This window comes from Solea senegalensis, linkage group LG20 (assembly GCF_019176455.1).
Source record: "Solea senegalensis isolate Sse05_10M linkage group LG20, IFAPA_SoseM_1, whole genome shotgun sequence".
NCBI classification, from domain to species: Eukaryota; Metazoa; Chordata; class Actinopteri; order Pleuronectiformes; family Soleidae; genus Solea; species Solea senegalensis.
The window spans coordinates 12,587,439-12,612,751 of NC_058039.1; the positions used below are offsets into that span (position 1 = coordinate 12,587,439).

General features: G+C 36.7%; 2 protein-coding genes and 2 long non-coding RNA genes across 5 annotated transcripts; 3 read left to right on the plus strand and 1 right to left on the minus strand.

The window, feature by feature from the left end:
* Nucleotides 1-966: 966 nt before the first annotated feature.
* LOC122786887 (H-2 class I histocompatibility antigen, Q9 alpha chain-like) lies at nucleotides 967-17,081 on the plus strand. 2 transcript variants are annotated; one of them, XM_044053408.1, is made up of 8 exons: nucleotides 968-1,104; nucleotides 1,941-2,201; nucleotides 4,991-5,269; nucleotides 6,974-7,276; nucleotides 8,044-8,145; nucleotides 8,787-8,804; nucleotides 9,039-9,110; nucleotides 9,953-10,149. In XM_044053408.1, the coding sequence occupies exons 1-7, from the start codon at nucleotides 1,053-1,055 to the stop codon at nucleotides 9,083-9,085; spliced, it is 1,062 nt and encodes a 353-aa protein (XP_043909343.1). In that variant the 5' UTR covers nucleotides 968-1,052; the 3' UTR covers nucleotides 9,086-9,110; nucleotides 9,953-10,149. The 2 variants fall into 2 exon arrangements, with proteins under 2 accessions (XP_043909342.1, XP_043909343.1); XM_044053407.1 differs by lacking the exons at nucleotides 8,787-8,804; nucleotides 9,039-9,110; nucleotides 9,953-10,149 and adding an exon at nucleotides 17,019-17,081 and having other exon boundaries at nucleotides 967-1,104; nucleotides 8,044-8,183.
* On the minus strand, nucleotides 10,405-24,435 carry LOC122786892. The gene is made up of 2 exons (XR_006362495.1): nucleotides 24,392-24,435; nucleotides 10,405-10,448 (listed from the first exon to the last, which is right to left on the minus strand). It is a non-coding gene; the product is annotated as an uncharacterized LOC122786892 (long non-coding RNA).
* Nucleotides 12,190-13,880, plus strand: LOC122786891. The gene is made up of 2 exons (XR_006362494.1): nucleotides 12,190-12,837; nucleotides 13,402-13,880. It is a non-coding gene; the product is annotated as an uncharacterized LOC122786891 (long non-coding RNA).
* Nucleotides 15,746-25,056, plus strand: LOC122786888 (H-2 class I histocompatibility antigen, Q9 alpha chain-like). Its single transcript, XM_044053409.1, has 8 exons — nucleotides 15,746-15,882; nucleotides 16,712-16,972; nucleotides 19,748-20,026; nucleotides 21,726-22,028; nucleotides 22,793-22,894; nucleotides 23,536-23,553; nucleotides 23,788-23,859; nucleotides 24,067-25,056. The coding sequence occupies exons 1-7, from the start codon at nucleotides 15,831-15,833 to the stop codon at nucleotides 23,832-23,834; spliced, it is 1,062 nt and encodes a 353-aa protein (XP_043909344.1). The 5' UTR covers nucleotides 15,746-15,830; the 3' UTR covers nucleotides 23,835-23,859; nucleotides 24,067-25,056.
* The last annotated feature ends 257 nt before the right edge of the window (nucleotides 25,057-25,313 follow it).

Below are 25,313 nucleotides of genomic sequence, written 5' to 3' on the forward strand. Positions count from 1 at the left end.
CAATTAAAAGTAAAAGTATTAAAAATAAAAGTGAGGAGTTAGGATTGAGTCATGGTAGCTCAGTGGTAGGATGAGTTGTCTTTGAACTGGAAGGTTGTGGGTTTGATTCTTGTCTCTGCTCGTCTGTGTGTCCTCCAGCAAGACGATTAACCCCATGTTGAAGTGTGTGAATGTATGAAAGATGTGTGAATGGGTGAATGTCAAAACTGTAATGTAATTATTATTTTTGTTAGTAACAAAGATGGGAAACTTTTTGAAGTACAAAATGTATTTGTACTTCATTACATTACAACATGTGGCCCAACACTTAATATCATGTTATGCAAACATGGCTGAACCTCAGCTGCAGGGAGGCGATAGAATATAATACTAAATATATTCACTAGCAATGTTTTATAATAGTAATAAGACGACATCCAGGTGTAATCAGCACGTTATTAAATGTATTATATTCAACATTAATATGTACATGAGCTTGTTTTGTGTTTTTATTACAGTTGTCCATATTATTATTGACTGTTTTTGATATTTATACTTTCATTTAGCGTCATAAATGTGTTGATATTGTGAAGTGTTCATCATTCCATTTGAAAACAGACACTTTTACTTTGAAATAATGTGAAATGAATAACCTAATTGTGATCTCATGATGGAATACTGTGTGATAAATCTAAGCTCTTTTCCCACCCTTGTTGTTCCGCCTCCTCTTGACCAGACTCGACACTCATTGGCCCCCAGGTCATTTTGAGTTTGACACCCCTGGGTTAGAGGAAGGCTCAGGGTTGGGCTTATGAAGGGGGGCGTGTCCTGAGCCAACTCCTAAAATAACGTGAGTTTGTAACTTTCACTTTCGTTCATAACCTGAGTGAGTCAGTTTCACCCGGAGTTTAGTGACGTTGAGGCTCATATTGAATTCTCATTGGCTCAGATGGAGGTTGATGTTCACGCCTCTCAGTGTTTTTATCTCAGTGTTTGTCGCTGGAGTCTCAGTTTGTCTTCTTCTGGAGAAAGACGCAGTTTCACCGTCACTTCAACAAACGGAGAAAATCACTATGAAGATCCTGCTTTTACTGGTTCTGCTGGGAATACACAGCGCGAGCGCACGTGAGCTTCTTTTATGTATAATGTTTGATCGATTGTAACAAATGTTTCATGTCTTTTTATCATGTTTGTATGAATGTGACGTCATCTGATGGTCCTGGGTGTTTAGTTGTAGGACTCCATTCTAGATTCTAACAATGTCAAATATATTGAATTATATGATTTAAATCTTTCTTTCTTTCTTATTGTTTATTATTTTCTTCATCATACAGTCTAATGTGCACATATGCACTTCCACCATTTCACTTTTAGTTATTCATGACCTCACGAAGGTCTATAAAAAGGTGTGAGCTCCAAACGCGGAAAACAACTTTAAAACCTTTTTTAAGTGTATTTATTATCATCTGATATGATGAATAAACTTCATTTAGACGTATCTTACTGATAATTAAACCCTTTTATACATTTCACAATAAAATATGAATCAGCAGCTAAATCGTGTATATTTTATCATTAAAAGTGACTCTTCTCATAATGATGAAATAAATAAATAACAGATAAATACCTTCTTGTCAAATGAATTTGTGAATGATTTATTTGTACAACACATCATTTGGATAAAAAACAAATTCATAAATAAATAGTTATAAATACATTGATAAGATATTACTGAAGAAAACATTAAAGACTAAAAGTTTATAAGTTATTTTTTAATGAAGAGAATTATCAAATAAAATAATAAAATCTTATAAATATACAGTATGTCTAGATAGATATTTCTCACTGAGGAGGAGTGAAGTGTGTTTGAATGTATTTGATGTCGTCTTGACTCTGAGTTCAGTGATTTATAAAACTGTCATTCTGAAATCTTAAGTCTTGACGTTCACTGTCTCTCACAGGAATTCACTCTCTGAAGAATTTCTACACTTCATCATCTGAAGTCCCAAACTTCCCACAGTTTGTGGCTGTTGGTTTGGTTGATGATGTTCAGATGGTTCACTATGACAGCAACACAAGGAGAGCAGAACCCAAACAGGACTGGATGAGGAAGAACACAGATCCACAGTACTGGGAGAGGAACACTCAGGTCGCTTTGGGTTCCCAGCAGACCTTCAAAGCCAACATTGAAATTGCAAAGAAACGCTTCAACCAAACTGGAGGTTTGTTTGTGTTTCACTTTTTACTGATAAAATGTGTATTAATCACACTCACACACACACTCATATTATTTATACACAGTCTACTTTAACTAACGCCTCTTTCTGAAAGTATTAAATAATATTTTCTTTTTTTAACAAAGACTCAGGAAATGTAAACATGTTTAAATCTTCATTCACAGCCTGAACAGCATTTACACTTTTTCACAGTGAGACTGTGTCGCTCTGCTGTTACACCACCTGTACACTAGATGTCAGTGTAGTTTCTATGATTGAAAGTGAATGAATCATGTTGGAGTTCTAAAGTTGAACAACAATGATCCTTATTGATATTATTCTGATTATTTATTTATTTTAAAGGTAATCAGTGAAGATGATGTTTGCAACCAGTGAACTTATCAATGTGACTGAGAGTCATGGAGCAGACATGCTGCTAATCTGACCAATCACAGTTTAGAGCTGCAACAATTCATCAATTACAATCACAGTCACTTTTTATTGTGAAGTACATTTACACATACAAGGAATTTGACTTGGTGTTTTGGTGCATTTAAATAGAAGAAAATACAATTAGAAAATAAAAATAAAGTCCTAAGATATAAATAACTGTATACAGCAACACAAACACAAAATATTTACATGAGGTGCAGTGGGTTTAAATAAATTATTATCATTATTTTTAATATGTTTTTTGTTAACATGACGCATAAATCTACATTTGTTATCATTAATATAATGTTGGCTGAATTGTGGGCTGGATCATGACAGTTTGTTTTTATGTGGGTGGGTGGGGCCAATTATTTACTGTTTATGAATCAAATGTGAATGGTTAAAAGTTAAAAGATAAAAAGGTCTTCTTTTAAAAAGATTGTTCACATTTTATGACCAAACAAAACTGAATTTCTAAAAGAATCAACAGTTGAATGGATCATTAAAACAAAGCCCTGTCAGTTGTTGCTGTGTTGTCGATGACTTCAGCACAGAATCTTCAATTCTAAATGAATATTACTTTTATCCATGAAATGAAAATGTTAACAATTATCATTACCTTATACTCTATTACTCTTCACACCTTCATGTTCTCTTCATCGTCTTTGTCCATGTAAATCATCCACTTTATCACCGTTTGCATTTCTAAATAGTTAATACTGGGTTAAAGCAGAGGAGGTCAGTGATTGTGTGATGATGATGATGATGATGCAGAGGTCAGGGGTCATCTGCAGAAATAACATTTGTAGAATAAGCTCCAGGTCAGTGTGTTCTAGTGATGATTCATCAAAACTCTGATCTGATACAGGTGAGGTTAAAGAGGGTCCACACACAAATATTCAGGTCTAAGTTTGAACTCGTTGTGGGCGACATGGACAAAAGATAATATCTCCACGATAACGATAATGAGTGGATATCCTTTAAAACTCTGAGATATAACTCATCGATTGTTGCTTACAATCATAATATCAAAGGGACACCGTGTTTAAGGAAAACAGTTTAGACGTCACCTGCAACCAGGCTCCTATTGGACGATACCAGCTGTCAATCACTGGTTTAACTCCATGTGAAGCAATCACAGCAGCGTCTTGTGTTGTTTATGTTCCACATTTAACAATGTGTTTAACCAAAAGCACAAATGAATAAAGTGATTATTCAACATGAACCAAACTGCTGACCAATGAAAGTGATTCTAACACCAGGTGTGAACCAACTGAGGCTGTGACAAGTAATCTATTCATCAATGATGAATCAGTTACTAAATGAATCAACTGTTTCCATCAATATTCTTTTTTCTTAGTTTTAAAACACATTGTTCAGCTTCTTCAATGTGAATATTTTCTGGTTTCTTGTTACAAAGAAATGATTCAAAAAACGGATTAGTTTTATTCTCTGGACAAAAGAGGACATTTGAAAACATCATTTGGAGGTTGATCAATATTTGTTGACGTTGTACAGAACAAACAGCTGATCAGTGATTAATGGAGAGAAGAATGAATAATGAACATAATGGTTAGTTGCAGCCCTGGCACCAACGCAGCAGACTCTCAGGTGTGAACACAGACTAAAGTGACGTGACGTCATCACACAGACTTATTCTGTGGAGTCGTCATGAAAGTGAAAACTGTGTGTTTGTGTTTGATGGAACCGACCTTACTTTCTAGCACATGTCTCTGCAGTGTTGCTCCTGCACATACACACTTTGAGATGACGCTGCTTCACAACAGTATCTTGTACGAACACAATTACAATAAGAAGGAAAACAGAATTCAAACATTGAGTCGAGTGTGACGTCAAAGTCAACTCGGCTCACTGACTCGTCCCACACCAGCGTCACAGGAAAAACTGTCTCACAAAACTCAAGAGAAGTGAGACAGTTGTTGAATGAAACTTAAGAAAAGGTGAATCAACAGTGACCAGTGAACATGACATGAGAGTCAAACCAGAGAAATTCTCTGGACAATTGTCACAGAACATTTTCTGACACATTACAGTTGAAACAGTGATTTAATGACATGATGAAAATGTCTCATCATAAATAATAAGATTTTAAGATAGAAAGTAGAGCAACACATGATATTACATTTATTGTGCAATAATGAACCACATTGTGTAGAACAAATAATAAATAAAGGACAGAATGAGACGTTAGATTTGATCATAGAGTCAGAGCCATAACACTTTTTATTTAATGCTGATTAATGATGTCACTCCATCAAACCTGTGTGTTGTTCTCTGTGGTAAAGAGATGATGTGAACTCTCTCTCTCTCTCTCTCTCTCTCTCTCTTTCTCTCTCTCTCAGGTGTTCACATTGTCCAGTTCATGTGTGGCTGTGACTGGGATGATGAGACTGGAGAAGTTAAAGGTTATAATCAGCATGGTTATGATGGAGAAGACTTCATAGTATTGGACCTGAAGACAGAGACATGGATCGCTCCATCATCACAGGCTGTCATCACCAAAAACAAATGGGATGCTGATAAAGCTTTTCTTGCTCAAAGAAAACACTACTACACCCAGTTGTGTCCTGAGTGGGTGAAGAAGTACGTGGAGTATGGGAAGAGCTCTCTGCAGAGAACAGGTAAAACCCCAGAACCTGAATGAACATAATCTTCATACGTGTCTTTTATTTCTGATGATGTCTTTTACCACCACTGTGTCTCACACTGATGACGTGTCTCTCTCTCTCTCTGTCTCTTCATCTCTCTGTCTCACTCTCTTTTCCCCGTGTCTCTCTTTCACACACACATTTATAAGCACTCTTTTTTTTCTTCTCCTCGTGTTTTCCTTTTTTGTTTGTTTATGTCCACAACAGTTTCACTCTCTGTCTCTTTTAGCGTCCACAGTCTTTTCTAAGTCTCTGTCTCCCATTTCACATTTCTTCATCTGTCTCTTAGAGCTCGACTAAATAATAAAGAACAAATGAGTTATTTGGTCCATAAAATATGTTGATCTGTGTTTCTGAAACCTGGAAATTATGATGATGTTCTCAAATGTCTTGTTTTGTCCATAAACCAAAATTATTCACTTTTAGTTAGGGCCCGAGCCACGAATGGCGGGGGCCGGGACGGCGAGGAACCTCCTATTGTAATCCTTCAGATTATTATTATATCCGTGGCTTTCCGGTCGTTTTTGGGGGGTTAACGTGCATGAAAACTCCTGAAACTTGGCATGGAGGTCAGGTCTGGTGAAAATGCGATATTGGCATAGGTCCCAAACCCGTGTGTTACTCAAGGGCTCTATAGCGCCCCCTAAGTTGAAAACTGAGGCAAAATTGAGTTTCACTGAATTTCCCAAAACTTTGTGGAAAGATGTTATAGACCAAGACGAACAAAAAAGTCGACTGTAACCATGGCCTCAACTCAACAGGAAGTCAGCCATTTTGAATTTTGGCCTCCATTTTGGTGATTTGCATCCTACGTAATTGAGCAAACTCGTCCAAGCGTGTTTGTCATAAAAACGCGCCACTTTGTACGAGACACATCAAAGATGAAATGTTGAAAGGGTTGGGGGATTCAAAACAGTGTTGCCACGGCAACCCTCGTTATTTCTTTGTTATTTGAAGCAAAGAAACCAGAAAATGTTCACATTTAAAAAGCTGAAAAGTCAGAAATCTTGCATTAATCATTTAAAAAAAAACTTGAAATTGCTAATCAAAATAGATGGTGATTAATTTAGTAATCAAATAATAAACAATTCATCATTGCAGCCATATTTTAACTATAGCTTATGCTGCAGATATTGTGACAATAAATCTTAGTATTAGATTAATATTAATAATAAAGAAAACACATCTATTCAATTGAAATTCAATATATGTGGAAAAAATGACACATTTTGTATTTTATCTGACAAAACACAATAAATATATTACATTCTAAAAAATAAAGTAAAACATAAAATAATATAATTTTGCACTGCTGCAACGTCCATGTTCCAGTTTAAGATGAATAAATGAATTCAAAGTGTTCATCTATCATCAAAATAGAAACCATTTTAAAAGGTTTACAACATGAAGACAACAAATGATGTGAAATGAAGTCAATCAGTGAAAGACAGAAAGAAACATGTAACAATAAGTTGTTTTTAAAAGAAAGAAGTATTTAAAGATAGTGAGTTAGTCAGTCTGATCTCATCAGAAAAAAGGTCCAGACTGAAAAAGTCCAGTCCTCAGATGTGTGAAAACCTCAATTTACAGCCAGACTCAGAAACGAATGCAGGATCAATGACAGCAAACAGGAATGTGAGTTATAATAAAGTGTCAACGTTTGTTTTCCTTCTCCAGAGCTTCCCTCAGTGTCTCTCCTCCAGAAGTCTCCCTCCTCTCCAGTGACCTGCCACGCTACAGGTTTCTACCCAAACAAAGCCTTGTTGTTCTGGAGGAAAGAAGGAGAGGAGCTTCATGAGGACGTGGACCACGGAGAGACTCTGCCCAACCATGACGGAACCTTCCAGATGAGCACTGACCTGCGAGTGTCATCAATCCCACCTGAGGACTGGAGGAAGTATGACTGCGTGTTCCAGCTCTCTGGTGTGAACGAGGACGTTGTCAAAGTACTGGACAAAGACGCCGTCCAATCCAACAGAGGTAAAACTCCTAAACACTCCTTTAATTCACTGTAATAGTTCTGCAGGTCATGCTTGTTGCTTTTCATTGATTCATGAACACTTTCATTGTAGGTGTGTATTCAGTCCATGCTTGTGCTGCATCATGACATCATCATGTGACAAATCCATCAAAGAAGAGTTTTCTTTCACTACTTGTCTTCATGTTATGGTTTTATTTTATAAAACCTTTGATAAAGTTGAAAGTCTCCAGCTTAAATCATGGTCAAAAGTTCAGTTCTTCAGTGATCCACAGATAAAATGGACATTCTTTCTTTTGTCGTGATGAATAATTACACCATGTGACCACTAGAGACAGTTTTTTATTCATGTCACTAATGATGAGTAGATTCACATGTGCATAAATCAATAAAGGTCAAATTGATCGGTCAGATATGTTCACAGTTAAAATGACATTTGGACACAATATTAGGATTTGAATGTAGATATATTTGCTTATATACATATTTGGAAATAATGTCATTATGAGTCAAAATGATTTGATTTCCTCATAAATAACCACAAATAAATAATAAATATCATCAAATAAAAAGGTTATTTATGCCAAATTTAATCCTACGTGCATTTAAAATATGATGTGAAGTGTAAACATATAAAACATATATATATATATGTTAATCAATGATACAGTAAAAGATTGAACTACATATATTGTGTGTGTGTGTGTGTGTCAGCTGCTTCATGTGCACAGGTTGTGACTGTTTGTTTTTTTGTGTTTTTGGTGAACAGTGAAGCCAATGGACACGACCATCATCATCATCGTTGCAGTGGTTGTTCTTATCGTCATCATCTTCGCTGCCGCTGCTTTCTTCTTGTACAGAAGATTCAGTGGTGAGAGCAACACACACACACACACACACACACACACACTGACAGTGTTGTCACTTGTTTTATTTCACACTTTGAGTTGATGCTTTAAAGTCACAAAGGTGAGATTTCTTCACACATGGATCATATTTGTAAACCTGTATCATCAACATCAACAATCCAATGATACTAAACCACTTTTGCTCCATTTATTTCTTCAGACCAGGTTGATTTTTGTTTTTTCAAAGGTTCACTTCTGACAGAGACACTCACACAAACATTTAGGCCAAATATTTACATGTATGCGTTTCATTTGCATAGAAACGTAGAAACTTCAAGTGACTTTTTTCAGTCAAACATGAAGGAAACAATTGAAAATGACATTTCTAATGTAATGTTTGTACATTGTGACTGATGAAATAGGAATGTTTTCACACTCAACAGATTTCTGCTTTGATTCCAATTTAAATAGACGTCAGTGTCACCATGACATCATCACTACAGCGTGATGATGTCATGGAGCAGGTTTAGAAAAAGAAATGATTTCTAATGTGGAAACTGAAGCTGGAAGTGATTTCTGTTTCACTTTGTGTGAGTTGAAGAGAAACAAATCACTGGTGACAACATGATGTTTGGAATGATTTTCATTTTCTTTCCTTTTTCAGCCAAATCCGCCCCATCTCGTAAGTAAAGATTTGTATTTCCATGATTCATATTTAGAATTTAGAATTCTAACTTAGGTTGAAATGGACGTGGTATTGACACAGCTGTTATTCTACATGTTTACAGAACATGTCCAGGTTTATATGTGTTCATACAGACATATGAGAGCTTTGCTTTTCATGCAAAGACTTGAAAAAAGAAGGAAAGAAAAGAAAAGTGTGATCTTTGTTAACAATGTGTTTCTGACCCCACAGCTGCGAGCAGCACTGAGGTGCAGCAGCTGAACACTGAGAGAGAATAAATGACAAATACATCACCGTTCCTTTGTAAGTAAAACAAAATCACTGAAGAAAAATAACTTGAAATGTTTCACCTCAGATTTATGAAACACTACAAGGAGTTTTCTGTCCATAAAGAAGATCAAATGAACGGCTTTCTTAAAGTGACATGAACATTTTTGTCACCATAAACATTTGGGTCATAATACCCAGCTCTAACTGACCAGTTACTTAAAATGAAGAGGAACTGAAATTAAAGCAAATCAATGACGTTTAGTGAAAGTAAAAACTGAACCATTGCAGTTTTAGGTCTAAAAAAAAATGTGTATTCAAATATTTTTTGTAATTAGGGCCCAAGCCACGAATGGCAGGGGCCAGGATGGCTCCTAGCACGAGTGCGAGGAAACCATCTGGTGTGAGTGCGTGCAGTCCTAGTTATTATTATATACGTGTCTTTGCTGTGGTTAACGTGCATAAAAACTCAGAATCTATAACTAACGATATTGGCATAAGTCCCGAACCTGTGTGTTGCTCAAGGGCTCTATAGCGCCCCCTGAGGTGAAAACAGAGGCAAGTTTCACCGAATTTCCTGAAAGTTGGTGGGAAGATGTTATAGACCAAGACGAACAAAAAAGTCAAACGTAACCATGGCCTCAACTCAACAGGAAGTCAGCCATTTTGAATTTTTGCGTCCATTTTGGCCATTTGCACCCTACATAAATGACTTACACACATTAAGGGCGAAAACTTGTCGAAAGGTTTCACAGATTCAAAAGTGAGTTCAGGGAACTGCTGCACTCCCTGACTTGTGTGGGGACGCTTGCATTCTGGTGCGAGGGCCCTGTCATGACTGTGTGCAGTCCTAGTTTAATGTTGTTTTCTTTCTGTAGGTTCACAGAATCATCTCATCCACTGGAACAAAGAGTGATGTCACCAAAGGAAAATATTGATTCTCAGTCTAATCAGAAATCACTGATTGATCAGAAAACTGATTGATCATTTTAAATTATCAATGCGAATCTTCATCATTGTCAACACTTATTTCACAGTAAATACAATGGAATCTGGTGAAATGTTGGCATTCAATCTGTCAATCAAATCAGGAGTTTTTCAAACACAATGTTGACAAAAATGAAAGCATCACAACTCTGTTTGCACACAAACACATTCTTGAAATCTTTGTGTGATCATCCAAAACAAATCCACACATAGTTCCTCTTTCATATTCCTGGTGTTGGGTATTGTCATGGAAACCATGAGAAATAACACAACTCCAAATACACATTGACTATATAGACTTTCTTTTCATTCATTGTGCTTTTATTTGTGGCACAATGTTTTGCCTCTTTACTCAACAAGATAGAAAATGATTGGACACATTTCCACCTGGTTTGTGTTGCATCCAGGGCCGGCTCTACCTAATTTTGTGCCCTAGGCGAGATTGCTCTCCGGTGTCCCCCCCCCAACCACACAAACACACACACACAAACAACAACAGCAAACAGCAAAAAATCACAACTTTCAAGTACCTCTGATCCCTGCTCTGTACCTGAGGTCACCCGTCCTGTGATTCAGCAGCACCACATTTTAGGAACATTATTGTTTATTCATTTGTTAATATTTATTATTTTCAAGAGAGAACACACAAATGAGGGCGACTGGGAATAGAAAATCATTTTTATTTTCATTGTTTTAAATTTTTTTAAAACAAACCCCTCCAGCAGATGGTGCTCTAGGCGACCGCCTATATCGCCTATGCCAAGAGCCGGCCCTGGTTGCATCTCTAAACTCAGTTAGTTCCATTTGCAGAAAATCTTTCTCTTCACTATATACACGATGCCACATGTTAATAATAATAATGATAATAATAATGATCACATATTCAGTGACGTATCGGCTGTAGATCCAAGACACAAACACACATTAAACAATAAGCATCAGTGCTCATCTGATTTTCCACTTGTGTAAATATGTAAATATTTCAGGCTCAGAGTTATTAAGGTTTCTTTCTTTCATGATGTTTTGATTATATATCACTTAATATGAAACAAGCTTGTTCATGAAATGAGATTTGTGGGATTTTTGAAGCTCGTCGACACACTGATGTTTCAGCTTTGGCTTCTTTAACATTTTGAAAATGTGTTTAAAGAAATGAAGTTGCACTGTTGTTTCTTTCCTTTTGTACTTCAAAATTCAATAAATGCCCTGATTTGTTCAAATGTCTACACTCTGTGTTTTTGCTCATGTACAAAGACTTTGTGTAGCCACAGTTCTACATCACACTCTCTGTAAACTCTGCTGCTCCTCTGCAGTGGCTCCTTGTAGCTTTGGAAAGAAGGAAATTAATTCTGTTATTTCTGTGTCATTTTAGTTCCACAATCACAGGAATCTCTTCATTTGCTTTATTTTTTCCCCCAAATCATTTATTGTTAACTGTTTTTTTTTTACTGCCACACAGTGTTTCCCAAACGTTCTATATTAGAATCTAAATCAGGACAAGAAGTAGCAACTCATTTACACCTAATATCAAACTTGAACTCAGATGTGTGGTCAATGAATTTCCCCTTCATTTTGTACACGTTATTGTAAATCGTGTACGCATAAATCCTAATGAACATGTCGGGAAATAGTTTGATCTAAAAGAATCACTGTGCTCTCGTTTGTGCAATCAGGCAATACAGGGGTGTAGTGGCGCCTTTACGCCACAAGAGGGAGTGTCCCCTCAAATGAGCAACTGTGTCAAGGGTAAACACAGCCGATGCACACAGTGTGTAACCTGCATCCGGCTGGACAGAAGCGTAACAATGCGTATTGCCATGTGTATTTTCAGACTGTCCAGTAAACAATGTGCGTCTTTATTGAAGTGTGCAACAAAGGTAAAGTAAGGTTAACAAAACACGCAGGACAAAAGGTCCTGGATCACAAGATAAAACAAATGCTAACACAATAGCCTCAGACCTTGAGTTAAAGAGGCCTGCATCGTTAGAACAACGCAAGGAATGTAATATCAGAGAAAACGTTCCTTAAACTCCAAATGCCGACAAGTGGCACACCATGAGGTGTTAACCATTGACTCTGGAGTAACACCAGTAAGTACACAGAGTTCAAAGGTCAATCCCGTAAAACAACAACTCCTCTCAGGTTTTTCTAAAGACGGACAAAGCGCAGCCGCCACCATCTAAAGCCAGCCCCAACTCAAGTCTCCCAGGCGTCTTTATACTGCAAGGCTGGTAATCGTCAGGCGTAGTTTGGCTGATTGCATTCCAGCCATTGATGGCTGAGCGTCCACAGCTGGACAACAGAAGCTGCAGCAAACCTAAGCACACACATACACTCAGACACACACGTACATGTACACAACAGCTGGAACACACTGACAATAGGCTGATGTGCTCAACTGCATCTGTTTAAGTAGATGAACCTGGTTGATTGGACTCAACCACTCTCTGACAGCCAGGGGGGTGTTATGGCAGCCTGCTACACTCGTCCTCAGATGAAGAAGACCATCTGTCCCCTTCAATTATCTATGGACTGGACAGAGAAGTATAGAAGATCAGGCAGGAGATGCTTTGAGTGAAGCTTGGCTTGAAATCTTTGTGTTCAATTTAAGTTCTGTTAATGGTTGGGCTCATAAAACTGCAGTGTTTTTATGTTTTTATCTTGTATTTAGTTTTTGACCTTGACCTGCTCTCATAGTTTACACCTATGGTACGGGGAAGAACTGCACGAGTATGGGCTGGACGTCCCAGGACCAAGATGGAAGACACCAACAAAGGTGGTTGACAATAATGAAGTCAAGACTTTATCCACACGGAAACAGAACTTTACCTACATGATCTTTGTCTTTGTCTTTTTAAAAGGTTTTCTATCAACACGTCATTGTTTCAAGAAATGTCTTCATCCACATGACTGACTTTGTCCAACATGACTGTAAATGCTGTCGTACATATGCTAGGCCTGTATGTGGCGCTGTAATGTTGCCACAGAAACACACCAAAAGTCAACATTACAAAGTTTACAATTACAGAGACACAATGATCCAAACCAGGGCGACTAAGGAGAGAAAATGAAAGTTCTCATAAAGTCAAAGACCGAACCATTTGCAAACACAATCAGATGAAGATGAAAGCGACAGTGAATATAAGAGCAGGAGAGACGAGGGACGATGACCACGTGGTTGTTTTCCCACAGTAACCCAGTTACTCTGTTGTACTGGTTGTATCGCTCAAACTTCAAGTAACACACTGTAGGATTTGCTCTCAGGGTCCCCCTACAGTTGGTAAACAGTATTGTTTGTTCCATTCATCCATGCAGTGTTTCCTGCTTTATCCTGACACAGGGTGAAAGGCGGGGGACATCCTGGACAGGTCACCAGTCCATCACAGAGACAAACATTCACAGGTGGGTGAGTGTTCAATTCACCTGTGGGTCTTTCTGCTACAAGGCAACAGTGCCGACCACTGCTCCTCCGTGCGTGGACATTGTCTGTCTGTTACGACTGTGGTCAAATATATGATGGACGATCAATGATAGCAGTGAACTCTGAAGCAGGACTTCTAATGTACAAACATCCCTGTCTTCAGAGCAGGTACAGTCGCCTATGTTATAGCACTTTATACAAATATGATGACATTGTTTTATTTTTCAGTCTAACACAAACAAACATGGTGCTTTAGTTTGTGTAGTCTGTGTTCTCTGCTCGGCTTATATAACCCGTGGCTCATTGTATGCACATTGTTGTGATTTATGAACGAGATGTTGGTTCACATGTGTCATTAATGAATTCAAATTGGAAACAAATAAATCCACAATGAATTACATATGTCATTCGTTTATTAAAACATGAATGCATTTGATCTAAACGCATATATAATTATTTCACTTCATCGTTTCATGGTCCTTGTGCAGCAGAAAATGAATTCTTTGATCAGTTCTAAATAATGTTAAATGTCAGGAAGTAGCTTCATGAAAGCTGCACCAATATTCTCTCATGTCCAGCCTCTTCTTCTTTCACTCTTGTAAAGTGTAATGTTGTCGTTGTTTTTGTGGCACGGACCAGAAACCAGAGGTTCCATAGTGTCAATGCAGGTGATGCAGACCTGCTCAGGCTTTGACAGAGGTGACATTCACCCTGCTGTAAGTTCATGTAGCATCAAAATGATCTTGGAGACATTCTTTATTATTACAAGGTTGAAATCTACCTACATTGTGTGCTGCTGCATATCTCCAGTAGCAGGTTTGAACCAGTAGGGGGAGCACTTCATCACATTTAATCCCCTCTGAAATCAGTGAAACCACATTTGGTTCATTTCTTTTATTTGCTTGTGTGTTTGTTTTTCTTTGCTGGTTTGTAAAGAAAGTTATAAATGTTAACAGCAGCCTTTAGGGTTAGAGCAGAGGTGTCAAACAGGCGGCCCACGGACCATACGCGGCCCTCCAATCGCTTATATGCGGCCAGTCTTGTATAAAGTACCTAAAAGGGATACTTGAGTAAGAAAAGCAAAAGTATCTTACCAGAAAATGACTTGTGGTAGAAGTTGAAGTCACTTTTTATAATATTACTTAAGTAAAAGTCTTAAAGTATATGACATTTACTGGACTTAAGTACCAAAAGGAAGTTGCTGATATAAAATGTACTTAAGATTTACGAGTAAAAGTAAAAGTATTAAAAATAAAAGTGAGGAGTTAGGATTGAGTCACGGTAGCTCAGTGGTAGGATGAGTTGTCTTTGAACTGGAAGGTTGTGGGTTTGATTCTAGTCTCTGCTCATCCGTGTGTCCTTGAGCAAGACACTTAACCCCATGTTGAAGTGTGTGAATGTATGAAAGATGTGTGAATGGGTGAATGTCAAAACTGTAGTGTAATTATTATTTTTGTTAGTGAGTAACAAAGATGGGAAATGTAGTGGAGTAAAAGTTGCTCGAAATATAAGTTACAAAGTAAAGTACAGATACGTGAATTTTGCACTCAAGTACAGTAACAAAGTATTTGTACTTCATTATATTACAACATGTGGCCCAACACTTAATATCATGTTATGAAAACATGGCTGAACCTCAGCTGCAGGGAGGCGATAGAATATAATATTAATATATTCACTAGCATTGTTTTATAATAGTAATAAGACGACATCCAGGTGTAATCAGCACGTTATTAAATGTATTATATTCAACATTAATATGTACATGAGCTTGTTTTGTGTTTTTATTACAGTTGTCCATATTATTATTGACTGTTTTTGATATTTATACTTTCATTTAGCGTCATAAATGTGTTGATATTGTGAAGTCTTCATCATTCCATTTGAAAACAGACACTTTTACTTTGAAATAATGTGAAATGAATAACCTAATTGTGATCTCATGATGGAATACTGTGTGATAAATCTAAGCTCTTTTCCCACCCTTGTTGTTCCGCCTCCTCTTGACCAGACTCGACACTCATTGGCCCCCAGGTCATTTTGAGTTTGACACCCCTGGGTTAGAGGAAGGCTCAGGGTTGGGCTTATGAAGGGGGGCGTGTCCTGAGCCAACTCCTAAAATAACGTGAGTTTGTAACTTTCACTTTCGTTCATAACCTGAGTGAGTCAGTTTCACCCGGAGTTTAGTGACGTTGAGGCTCATATTGAATTCTCATTGGCTCAGATGGAGGTTGATGTTCACGCCTCTCAGTGTTTTTATCTCAGTGTTTGTCGCTGGAGTCTCAGTTTGTCTTCTTCTGGAGAAAGACGCAGTTTCACCGTCACTTCAACAAACGGAGAAAATCACTATGAAGATCCTGCTTTTACTGGTTCTGCTGGGAATACACAGCGCGAGCGCAGGTGAGCTTCTTTTATGTATAATGTTTGATCGATTGTAACAAATGTTTCATGTGTTTTTATCATGTTTGTATGAATGTGACGTCATCTGATGGTCCTGGATGTTTAGTTGTAGGACTCCATTCTAGATTCTAACAATGTCAAATATATTGAATTATATGATTTAAATCTTTCTTTCTTCCTTATTGTTTATTATTTTCTTCATCATACAGTCTAATGTGCACATATGCACTTCCACCATTTCACTTTTAGTTATTCATGACCTCATGAAGGTCTATAAAAAGGTGTGAGCTCCAAACGCGGAAAACAACGTTAAAACCTTTTTTAAGTGTATTTATTTTCATCTGATATGATGAATAAACTTCATTTAGACGGATCTTACTGATAATGAAACCCTTTTATACATTTCACAATAAAATATGAATCAGCAGCTAAATCGTGTATATTTTATCATTAAAAGTGACTCTTCTCATAATGATGAAATAAATAAATAACAGATAAATACCTTCTTGTCAAATGAATTTGTGAATGATTTATTTGTACAACACGTTTGGATAAAAAACTAATTCATAAATAAATAGTTATAAATGCATTGATAAGATATTACTAAAGAAAACATTAAAGACTAAAAGTTTATAAGTTATTTTTTAATGAAGAGAATTATTCAATAAAATAATAAAATCTTATAAATATACAGTATGTCTAGATAGATATTTGTCACTGAGGAGGAGTGAAATGTGTTTGATGTATTTGATGTCGTCTTGACTCTGAGTTCAGTGATTTATAAAACTGTCATTCTGAAATCTTAAGTCTCGTTCACTGTCTCTCACAGGAATTCACTCTCTGAAGTATTTCTACACTGGATCATCTGAAGTCCCAAACTTCCCACAGTTTGTGGTTGTTGGTTTGGTTGATGATGTTCAGATGGTTCACTATGACAGCAACACAATGAGAGCAGAACCCAAACAGGACTGGATGAGTAAGAACACAGATCCACAGTACTGGGAGAGTCAGACTGATGGCCTTTTGGGTCAACAGCAGACCTTCAAAGCCAACATTGAAATTGCAAAGAAACGCTTCAACCAAACTGGAGGTTTGTTTGTGTTTCACTTTTTACTGATAAAATGTGTATTAATCACCACACACACACACACACACTCATATTATTTATACACAGTCTACTTTAACTAACGCCTCTTTCTGAAAGTATTAAATAATATTTTCTTTTTTTAACAAAGACTCAGGAAATGTAAACATGTTTAAATCTTCATTCACAGCCTGAACAGCATTTACACTTTTTCACAGTGAGACTGTGTCGCTCTGCTGTTACACCACCTGTACACTAGATGTCAGTGTAGTTTCTATGATTGAAAGTGAATGAATCATGTTGGAGTTCTAAAGTTGAACAACAATGATCCTTATTGATATTATTCTGATTATTTATTTATTTTCAAGTGAATCAGTGAAGATGATGTTTGCAACCAGTGAACTTATCAATGTGACTGAGAGTCATGGAGCAGACATGCTGCTAATCTGACCAATCACAGTTTAGAGCTGCAACAATTCATCAATTACAATCACAGTCACTTTTTATTGTGAAGTACATTTACACATACAAGGAATTTGACTTGGTGTTTTGGTGCATTTAAATAGAAGAAAATACAATTAGGGAAATAAAAATAAAGTCCTAAGATATAAATAAATGTATACAGCAACACAAACACAAAATATTTACATGAGGTGCAGTGGGTTAAAATAAATTATTATCATTATTTCTATATGTTTTTTGTTAATATGACGCATAAATCTACATTTGTTATCATTAATATAATGTTGGCTGAATTGTGGGCTGGATCATGACAGTTTGTTTTTAAGTGGGGGGGTGGGGCCAATTATTTACTGTGTATGAATAAAATGTGAATGGTTAAAAGTTAAAAGATAAAAAGATTGTTCACATTTTATGACCAAACAAAACTGAATTTCTAAAAGAATCAACAGTTGAATGGATCATTAAAACAAAGCCCTGTCAGTTGTTGCTGTGTTGTCGATGACTTCAGCACAGAATCTTCAACTCTAAATGAATATTACTTTTATCCATGAAATGAAAATGTTAACAATTATCATTACCTTATACTCTATTACTCTTCACACCTTCATGTTCTCTTCATCGTCTTTGTCCATGTAAATCATCCACTTTATCACCGTTTGCATTTCTAAATAGTTAATATTGGGTTAAAGCAGAGGAGGTCAGTGATTGTGTGATGATGATGATGATGCAGAGGTCAGGGGTCATCTGCAGAAATAACATTTGTAGAATAAGCTCCAGGTCAGTGTGTTCTAGTGATGATTCATCAAAACTCTGATCTGATACAGGTGACGTTAAAGAGGGTCCACACACAGATATTCAGGTCTAAGTTTGAACTCGTTGTGGGCGACATGGACAAAAGATAATATCTCCACGATAACGATAATGAGTGGATATCCTTTAAAACTCTGAGATATAACTCATCGATTGTTGCTTACAATCATAATATCAAAGGGACACAGTGTTTAAGGAAAACAGTTTAGACGTCACCTGCAACCAGGCTCCTATTGGACGATACCAGCTGTCAATCACTGGTTTAACTCCATGTGAAGCAATCACAGCAGCGTCTTGTGTTGTTTATGTTCCACATTTAACAATGTGTTTAACCAAAAGCACAAATGAATAAAGTGATTATTGAACATGAACCAAACTGCTGACCAATGAAAGTGATTCTAACACCAGGTGTGAACCAACTGAGGCTGTGACAAGTAATCTATTCATCAATGATGAATCAGTTACTAAATGAATCAACTGTTTCCATCAATATTCTTTTTTCTTAGTTTTAAAACACATTGTTCAGCTTCTTCAATGTGAATATTTTCTGGTTTCTTGTTACAAAGAAATGATTCAAAAAACGGATTAGTTTTATTCTCTGGACAAAAGAGGACATTTGAAAACATCATTTGGAGGTTGATCAATATTTGTTGACGTTGTACAGAACAAACAGCTGATCAGTGATTAATGGAGAGAAGAATGAATAATGAACATAATGGTTAGTTGCAGCCCTGGCACCAACGCAGCAGACTCTCAGGTGTGAACACAGACTAAAGTGACGTGACGTCATCACACAGACTTATTCTGTGGAGTCGTCATGAAAGTGAAAACTGTGTGTTTGTGTTGGATGGAACCGACCTTACTTTCTAGCACATGTCTCTGCAGTGTTGCTCCTGCACATACACACTTTGAGATGACGCTGCTTCACAACAGTATCTTGTACGAACACAATTACAATAAGAAGGAAAACAGAATTCAAACATTGAGTCGAGTGTGACGTCAAAGTCAACTCGGCTCACTGACTCGTCCCACCCCAGCGTCACAGGAAAAACTGTCTCACAAAACTCAAGAGAAGTGAGACAGTTGTTGAATGAAACTTAAGAAAAGGTGAATCAACAGTGACCAGTGAACATGACATGAGAGTCAAACCAGAGAAATTCTCTGGACAATTGTCACAGAACATTTTCTGACACATTACAGTTGAAACAGTGATTTAATGACATGATGAAAATGTCTCATCATAAATAATAAGATTTTAAGATAGAAAGTAGAGCAACACATGATATTACATTTATTGTGCAATAATGAACCACATTGTGTAGAACAAATAATAAATAAAGGACAGAATGAGACGTTAGATTTGATCATAGAGTCAGAGCCATAACACTTTTTATTTAATGCTGATTAATGATGTCACTCCATCAAACCTGTGTGTTGTTCTCTGTGGTAAAGAGATGATGTGAACTCTCTCTCTCTCTCTCTCTCTCTCTCTCTTTCTCTCTCTCTCAGGTGTTCACATTGTCCAGTTAATGTGTGGCTGTGACTGGGATGATGAGACTGGAGAAGTTAAAGGTTATAATCAGTATGGTTATGATGGAGAAGACTTCATAGTATTGGACCTGAAGACAGAGACATGGATCGCTCCATCATCACAGGCTGTCATCACCAAAAACAAATGGGATGCTGATAAAGCTCAACTTGCTTATTGGAAAAACTACCTCACCCAGGAGTGTCCTGAGTGGGTGAAGAAGTACGTGGAGTATGGGAAGAGCTCTCTGCAGAGAACAGGTAAAACCCCAGAACCTGAATGAACATAATCTTCATACATGTCTTTTATTTCTGATGATGTCTTTTACCACCACTGTGTCTCACACTGATGACGTGTCTCTCTCTCTCTCTGTCTCTTCATCTCTCTGTCTCACTCTCTTTTCCCCGTGTCTCTCTTTCACACACACATTTATAAGCACTCTTTTTTTTCTTCTCCTCGTGTTTTCCTTTTTTGTTTGTTTATGTCCACAACAGTTTCACTCTCTGTCTCTTTTAGCGTCCACAGTCTTTTCTAAGTCTCTGTCTCCCATTTCACATTTCTTCATCTGTCTCTTAGAGCTCGACTAAATAATAAAGAACAAATGAGTTATTTGGTCCATAAAATATGTTGATCTGTGTTTCTGAAACCTGGAAATTATGATGACGTTCTCAAATGTCTTGTTTTGTCCATAAACCAAAATTATTCACTTTTAGTTAGGGCCCGAGCCACGAATGGCGGGGGCCGGGACAGCGAGGAACCTCCTATTGTAATCCTTCAGATTATTATTATATCCGTGGCTTTCCGGTCGTTTTTGAGGGGTTAACGTGCATGAAAACTCCTGAAACTTGGCATGGAGGTCAGGTCTGGTGAAAATGCGATATTGGCATAGGTCCCAAACCCGTGTGTTACTCAAGGGCTCTATAGCGCCCCCTAAGTTGAAAACTGAGGCAAAATTGAGTTTCACTGAATTTCCCAAAACTTTGTGGAAAGATGTTATAGACCAAGACGAACAAAAAAGTCGACTGTAACCATGGCCTCAACTCAACAGGAAGTCAGCCATTTTGAATTTTGGCCTCCATTTTGGTGATTTGCATCCTACGTAATTGAGCAAACTCGTCCAAGCGTGTTTGTCATAAAAACGCGCCACTTTGTACGAGACACATCAAAGATGAAATGTTGAAAGGGTTGGGGGATTCAAAACGGTGTTGCCACGACAACCCTCATTATTTCTTTGTTGTTTGGAGCAAAGAAACCAGAAAATATTCACATTTAAAAAGCTGAAAAGTCAGAAATCTTGCATTAATCATTTAAAAAAAAACTTGAAATTGCTAATCAAAATAGATGGTGATTAATTTAGTAATCAAATAATAAACAATTCATCATTGCAGCCATATTTTAACTATAGCTTATGCTGCAGATATTGTGACAATAAATCTTAGTATTAGATTAATATTAATAAAAAAGAAAACACATCTATTCAATTGAAATTCGATATATGTGAAAAAAATTACACATTTTATATTTTATCTGACAAAACACAATGAATATATTACATTATAAAAAATAAAACATAAAATAATATAATTTTGCACTGCTACAACATAGATGTTCCAGTTTAAGATCAATAAATGAATTCAAAGTGTTCATCTATCATCAAAATAGAAACCATTTTAAAAGGTTTACAACATGAAGACAACAAATGATGTGAAATGAAGTCAATCAGTGAAAGAAAGAAAGAAACTTGTAACAATAAGTTGTTTTTAAAAGAAAGAAGTATTTAAAGATAGTGAGTTAGTCAGTCTGATCTCATCAGAAAAAAGGTCCAGACTGAAAAAGTCCAGTCCTCAGATGTGTGAAAACCTCAATTTACAGCCAGACTCAGAAACGAATGCAGGATCAATGACAGCAAACAGGAATGTGAGTTATAATAAAGTGTCAACGTTTGTTTTCCTTCTCCAGAGCTTCCCTCAGTGTCTCTCCTCCAGAAGTCTCCCTCCTCTCCAGTGACCTGCCACGCTACAGGTTTCTACCCAAACAAAGCCTTGTTGTTCTGGAGGAAAGAAGGAGAGGAGCTTCATGAGGACGTGGACCACGGAGAGACTCTGCCCAACCATGACGGAACCTTCCAGATGAGCACTGACCTGCGAGTGTCATCAATCCCACCTGAGGACTGGAGGAAGTATGACTGCGTGTTCCAGCTCTCTGGTGTGAACGAGGACGTTGTCAAAGTACTGGACAAAGACGCCGTCCAATCCAACAGAGGTAAAACTCCTAAACACTCCTTTAATTCACTGTAATAGTTCTGCAGGTCATGCTTGTTGCTTTTCATTGATTCATGAACACTTTCATTGTAGGTGTGTATTCAGTCCATGCTTGTGCTGCATCATGACATCATCATGTGACAAATCCATCAAAGAAAAGTTTTCTTTCACTACTTGTCTTCATGTTATGGTTTTATTTTATAAAACCTTTGATAAAGTTGAAAGTCTCCAGCTTAAATCATGGTCAAAAGTTCAGTTCTTCAGTGATCCACAGATAAAATGGACATTCTTTCTTTTGTCGTGATGAATAATTACACCATGTGACCACTAGAGACAGTTTTTTATTCATGTCACTAATGATGAGTAGATTCACATGTGCATAAATCAATAAAGGTCAAATTGATCGGTCAGATATGTTCACAGTTAAAATGACATTTGGACACAATATTAGGATTTGAATGTAGATATATTTGCTTATATACATATTTGGAAATAATGTCATTATGAGTCAAAATGATTTGATTTCCTCATAAATAACCACAAATAAATAATAAATATCATCAAATAAAAAGGTTATTTATGCCAAATTTAATCCTACGTGCATTTAAAATATGATGTGAAGTGTAAACATATAAAACATATATATATATATGTTAATCAATGATACAGTAAAAGATTGAACTACATATATTGTGTGTGTGTGTGTGTCAGCTGCTTCATGTGCACAGGTTGTGACTGTTTGTTTTTTGTATTTTTGCTGAACAGTGAAGCCAATGGACACGACCATCATCATCATCGTTGCAGTGGTTGTTCTTATCGCCATCATCTTCGCTGCCGCTGCTTTCTTCTTGTACAGAAGATTCAGTGGTGAGAGCAACACACACACACACACACACACACACACACTGACAGTGTTGTCACTTGTTTTATTTCACACTTTGAGTTGATGCTTTAAAGTCACAAAGGTGAGATTTCTTCACACATGGATCATATTTGTAAACCTGTATCATCAACATCAACAATCCAATGATACTAAACCACTTTTGCTCCATTTATTTCTTCAGACCAGGTTGATTTTTGTTTTTTCAAAGGTTCACTTCTGACAGAGACACTCACACAAACATTTAGGCCAAATATTTACATGTATGCGTTTCATTTGCATAGAAACGTAGAAACTTCAAGTGACTTTTTTCAGTCAAACATGAAGGAAACAATTGAAAATGACATTTCTAATGTAATGTTTGTACATTGTGACTGATGAAATAGGAATGTTTTCACACTCAACAGATTTCTGCTTTGATTCCAATTTAAATAGACGTCAGTGTCACCATGACATCATCACTACAGCGTGATGATGTCATGGAGCAGGTTTAGAAAAAGAAATGATTTCTAATGTGGAAACTGAAGCTGGAAGTGATTTCTGTTTCACTTTGTGTGAGTTGAAGAGAAACAAATCACTGGTGACAACATGATGTTTGGAATGATTTTCATTTTCTTTCCTTTTTCAGCCAAATCCGCCCCATCTCGTAAGTAAAGATTTGTATTTCCATGATTCATATTTAGAATTTAGAATTCTAACTTAGGTTGAAATGGACGTGGTATTGACACAGCTGTTATTCTACATGTTTACAGAACATGTCCAGGTTTATATGTGTTCATACAGACATATGAGAGCTTTGCTTTTCATGCAAAGACTTGAAAAAAGAAGGAAAGAAAAGAAAAGTGTGATCTTTGTTAACAATGTGTTTCTGACCCCACAGCTGCGAGCAGCACTGAGGTGCAGCAGCTGAACACTGAGAGAGAATAAATGACAAATACATCACCGTTCCTTTGTAAGTAAAACAAAATCACTGAAGAAAAATAACTTGAAATGTTTCACCTCAGATTTATGAAACACTACAAGGAGTTTTCTGTCCATAAAGAAGATCAAATGAACGGCTTTCTTAAAGTGACATGAACATTTTTGTCACCATGTGTATTTATGAAATCTGTCTTTTTTCAAATATTCATCATCATTTAATGTTGTTTTCTTTCTGTAGGTTCACGGAAATCTTTGTGTGATCGTCCAAAACAAATCCACACATAGTTCCACTTTCATATTCCTGGTGTTGGGTATCGTCATGGAAACCATGAGAAATAACACAACTCCAAATACACATTGACTATATAGGCTTTCTTTTCATTCTCTGGTTGTGTAAAATCACTGGGGACAACAGTGTAAGTCCATCAGCGTCGTTCAATCACACATTTACAACGTGGTATAGAGACTGTAGATTAGCTGCAGGTGTCATTGTGCTTTTATTTGTGGCACAATGTTTTGCCTCTTTACTCAACAAGATAGAAAATGATTGGGCACATTTCCACCTGGTTTGTGTTGCATCTCTAAACTCACTGTTAGTTCGATTTGCAGAAATCAGGGGTGGAGCCACTCCACAGGGGTGGAGTGGCTCAGTGGTTAAGACCCTACCTTGTGTACCAAAGACATCATGGTCGCAAGTTCGATTCCACCCCTGGCTAATTGTACTTGATTCCATTGTAAGTCGCTTTGGATAAAAGCGTCTGCTAAATGACAATGACATGTAATGTAAAAATCTCTTTCTTCACTATATACACGATGCCACATGTTGATAATAATGATCACATATTCAGTGATGTATCGGCTGTAGATCCAAGACACAAACACACATTAAACAATAAGCATCAGTGCTCGTCTGATTTTCCACTTAAATATTTGGCTTGTATATATCTTTCGAAACTTTAAATGTTAAAAAATAAATATTATCTTTTTGATAATTATCAATGTCATGTTTATTGCAGTTATAATATCCTAATATATGTTTTGGTCTGTTGATTGTATTTTAATCAAATGAATTAATACAAAAGGTGTGGGGTTTTTAAATTGAATAAGTATTTGTATGTGTTTTGGTAAATTAATTAATGTTAAAATAAGTTGCACTGTTATTGCTTTCCTTTTTTTACTTGTATCTTGCTTTTCAATATTCAATAAATCCCCTGATTTTCCAAATTTATACTGTCTCTGTTTAGTTTTTCCTCATTTCACACTCTTAGAGCAGGCTCTGTAAACTCTGCTGCTCCTCTGCAGTGGCTCCTTGTAGCTTTGGAAAGGAAATTAATTCTGTTATTTTTGTGTCATTTTAGTTCTACATTCACAGGAAACTCTTAATTTGCTTTATTTTTTCCCCCAAATCATTTATTGTTAACTGTTTTTTTTTACTGCCACACAGTGTTTCCCAAACTTTCTATATTAGAATCTAAATCAGGACAA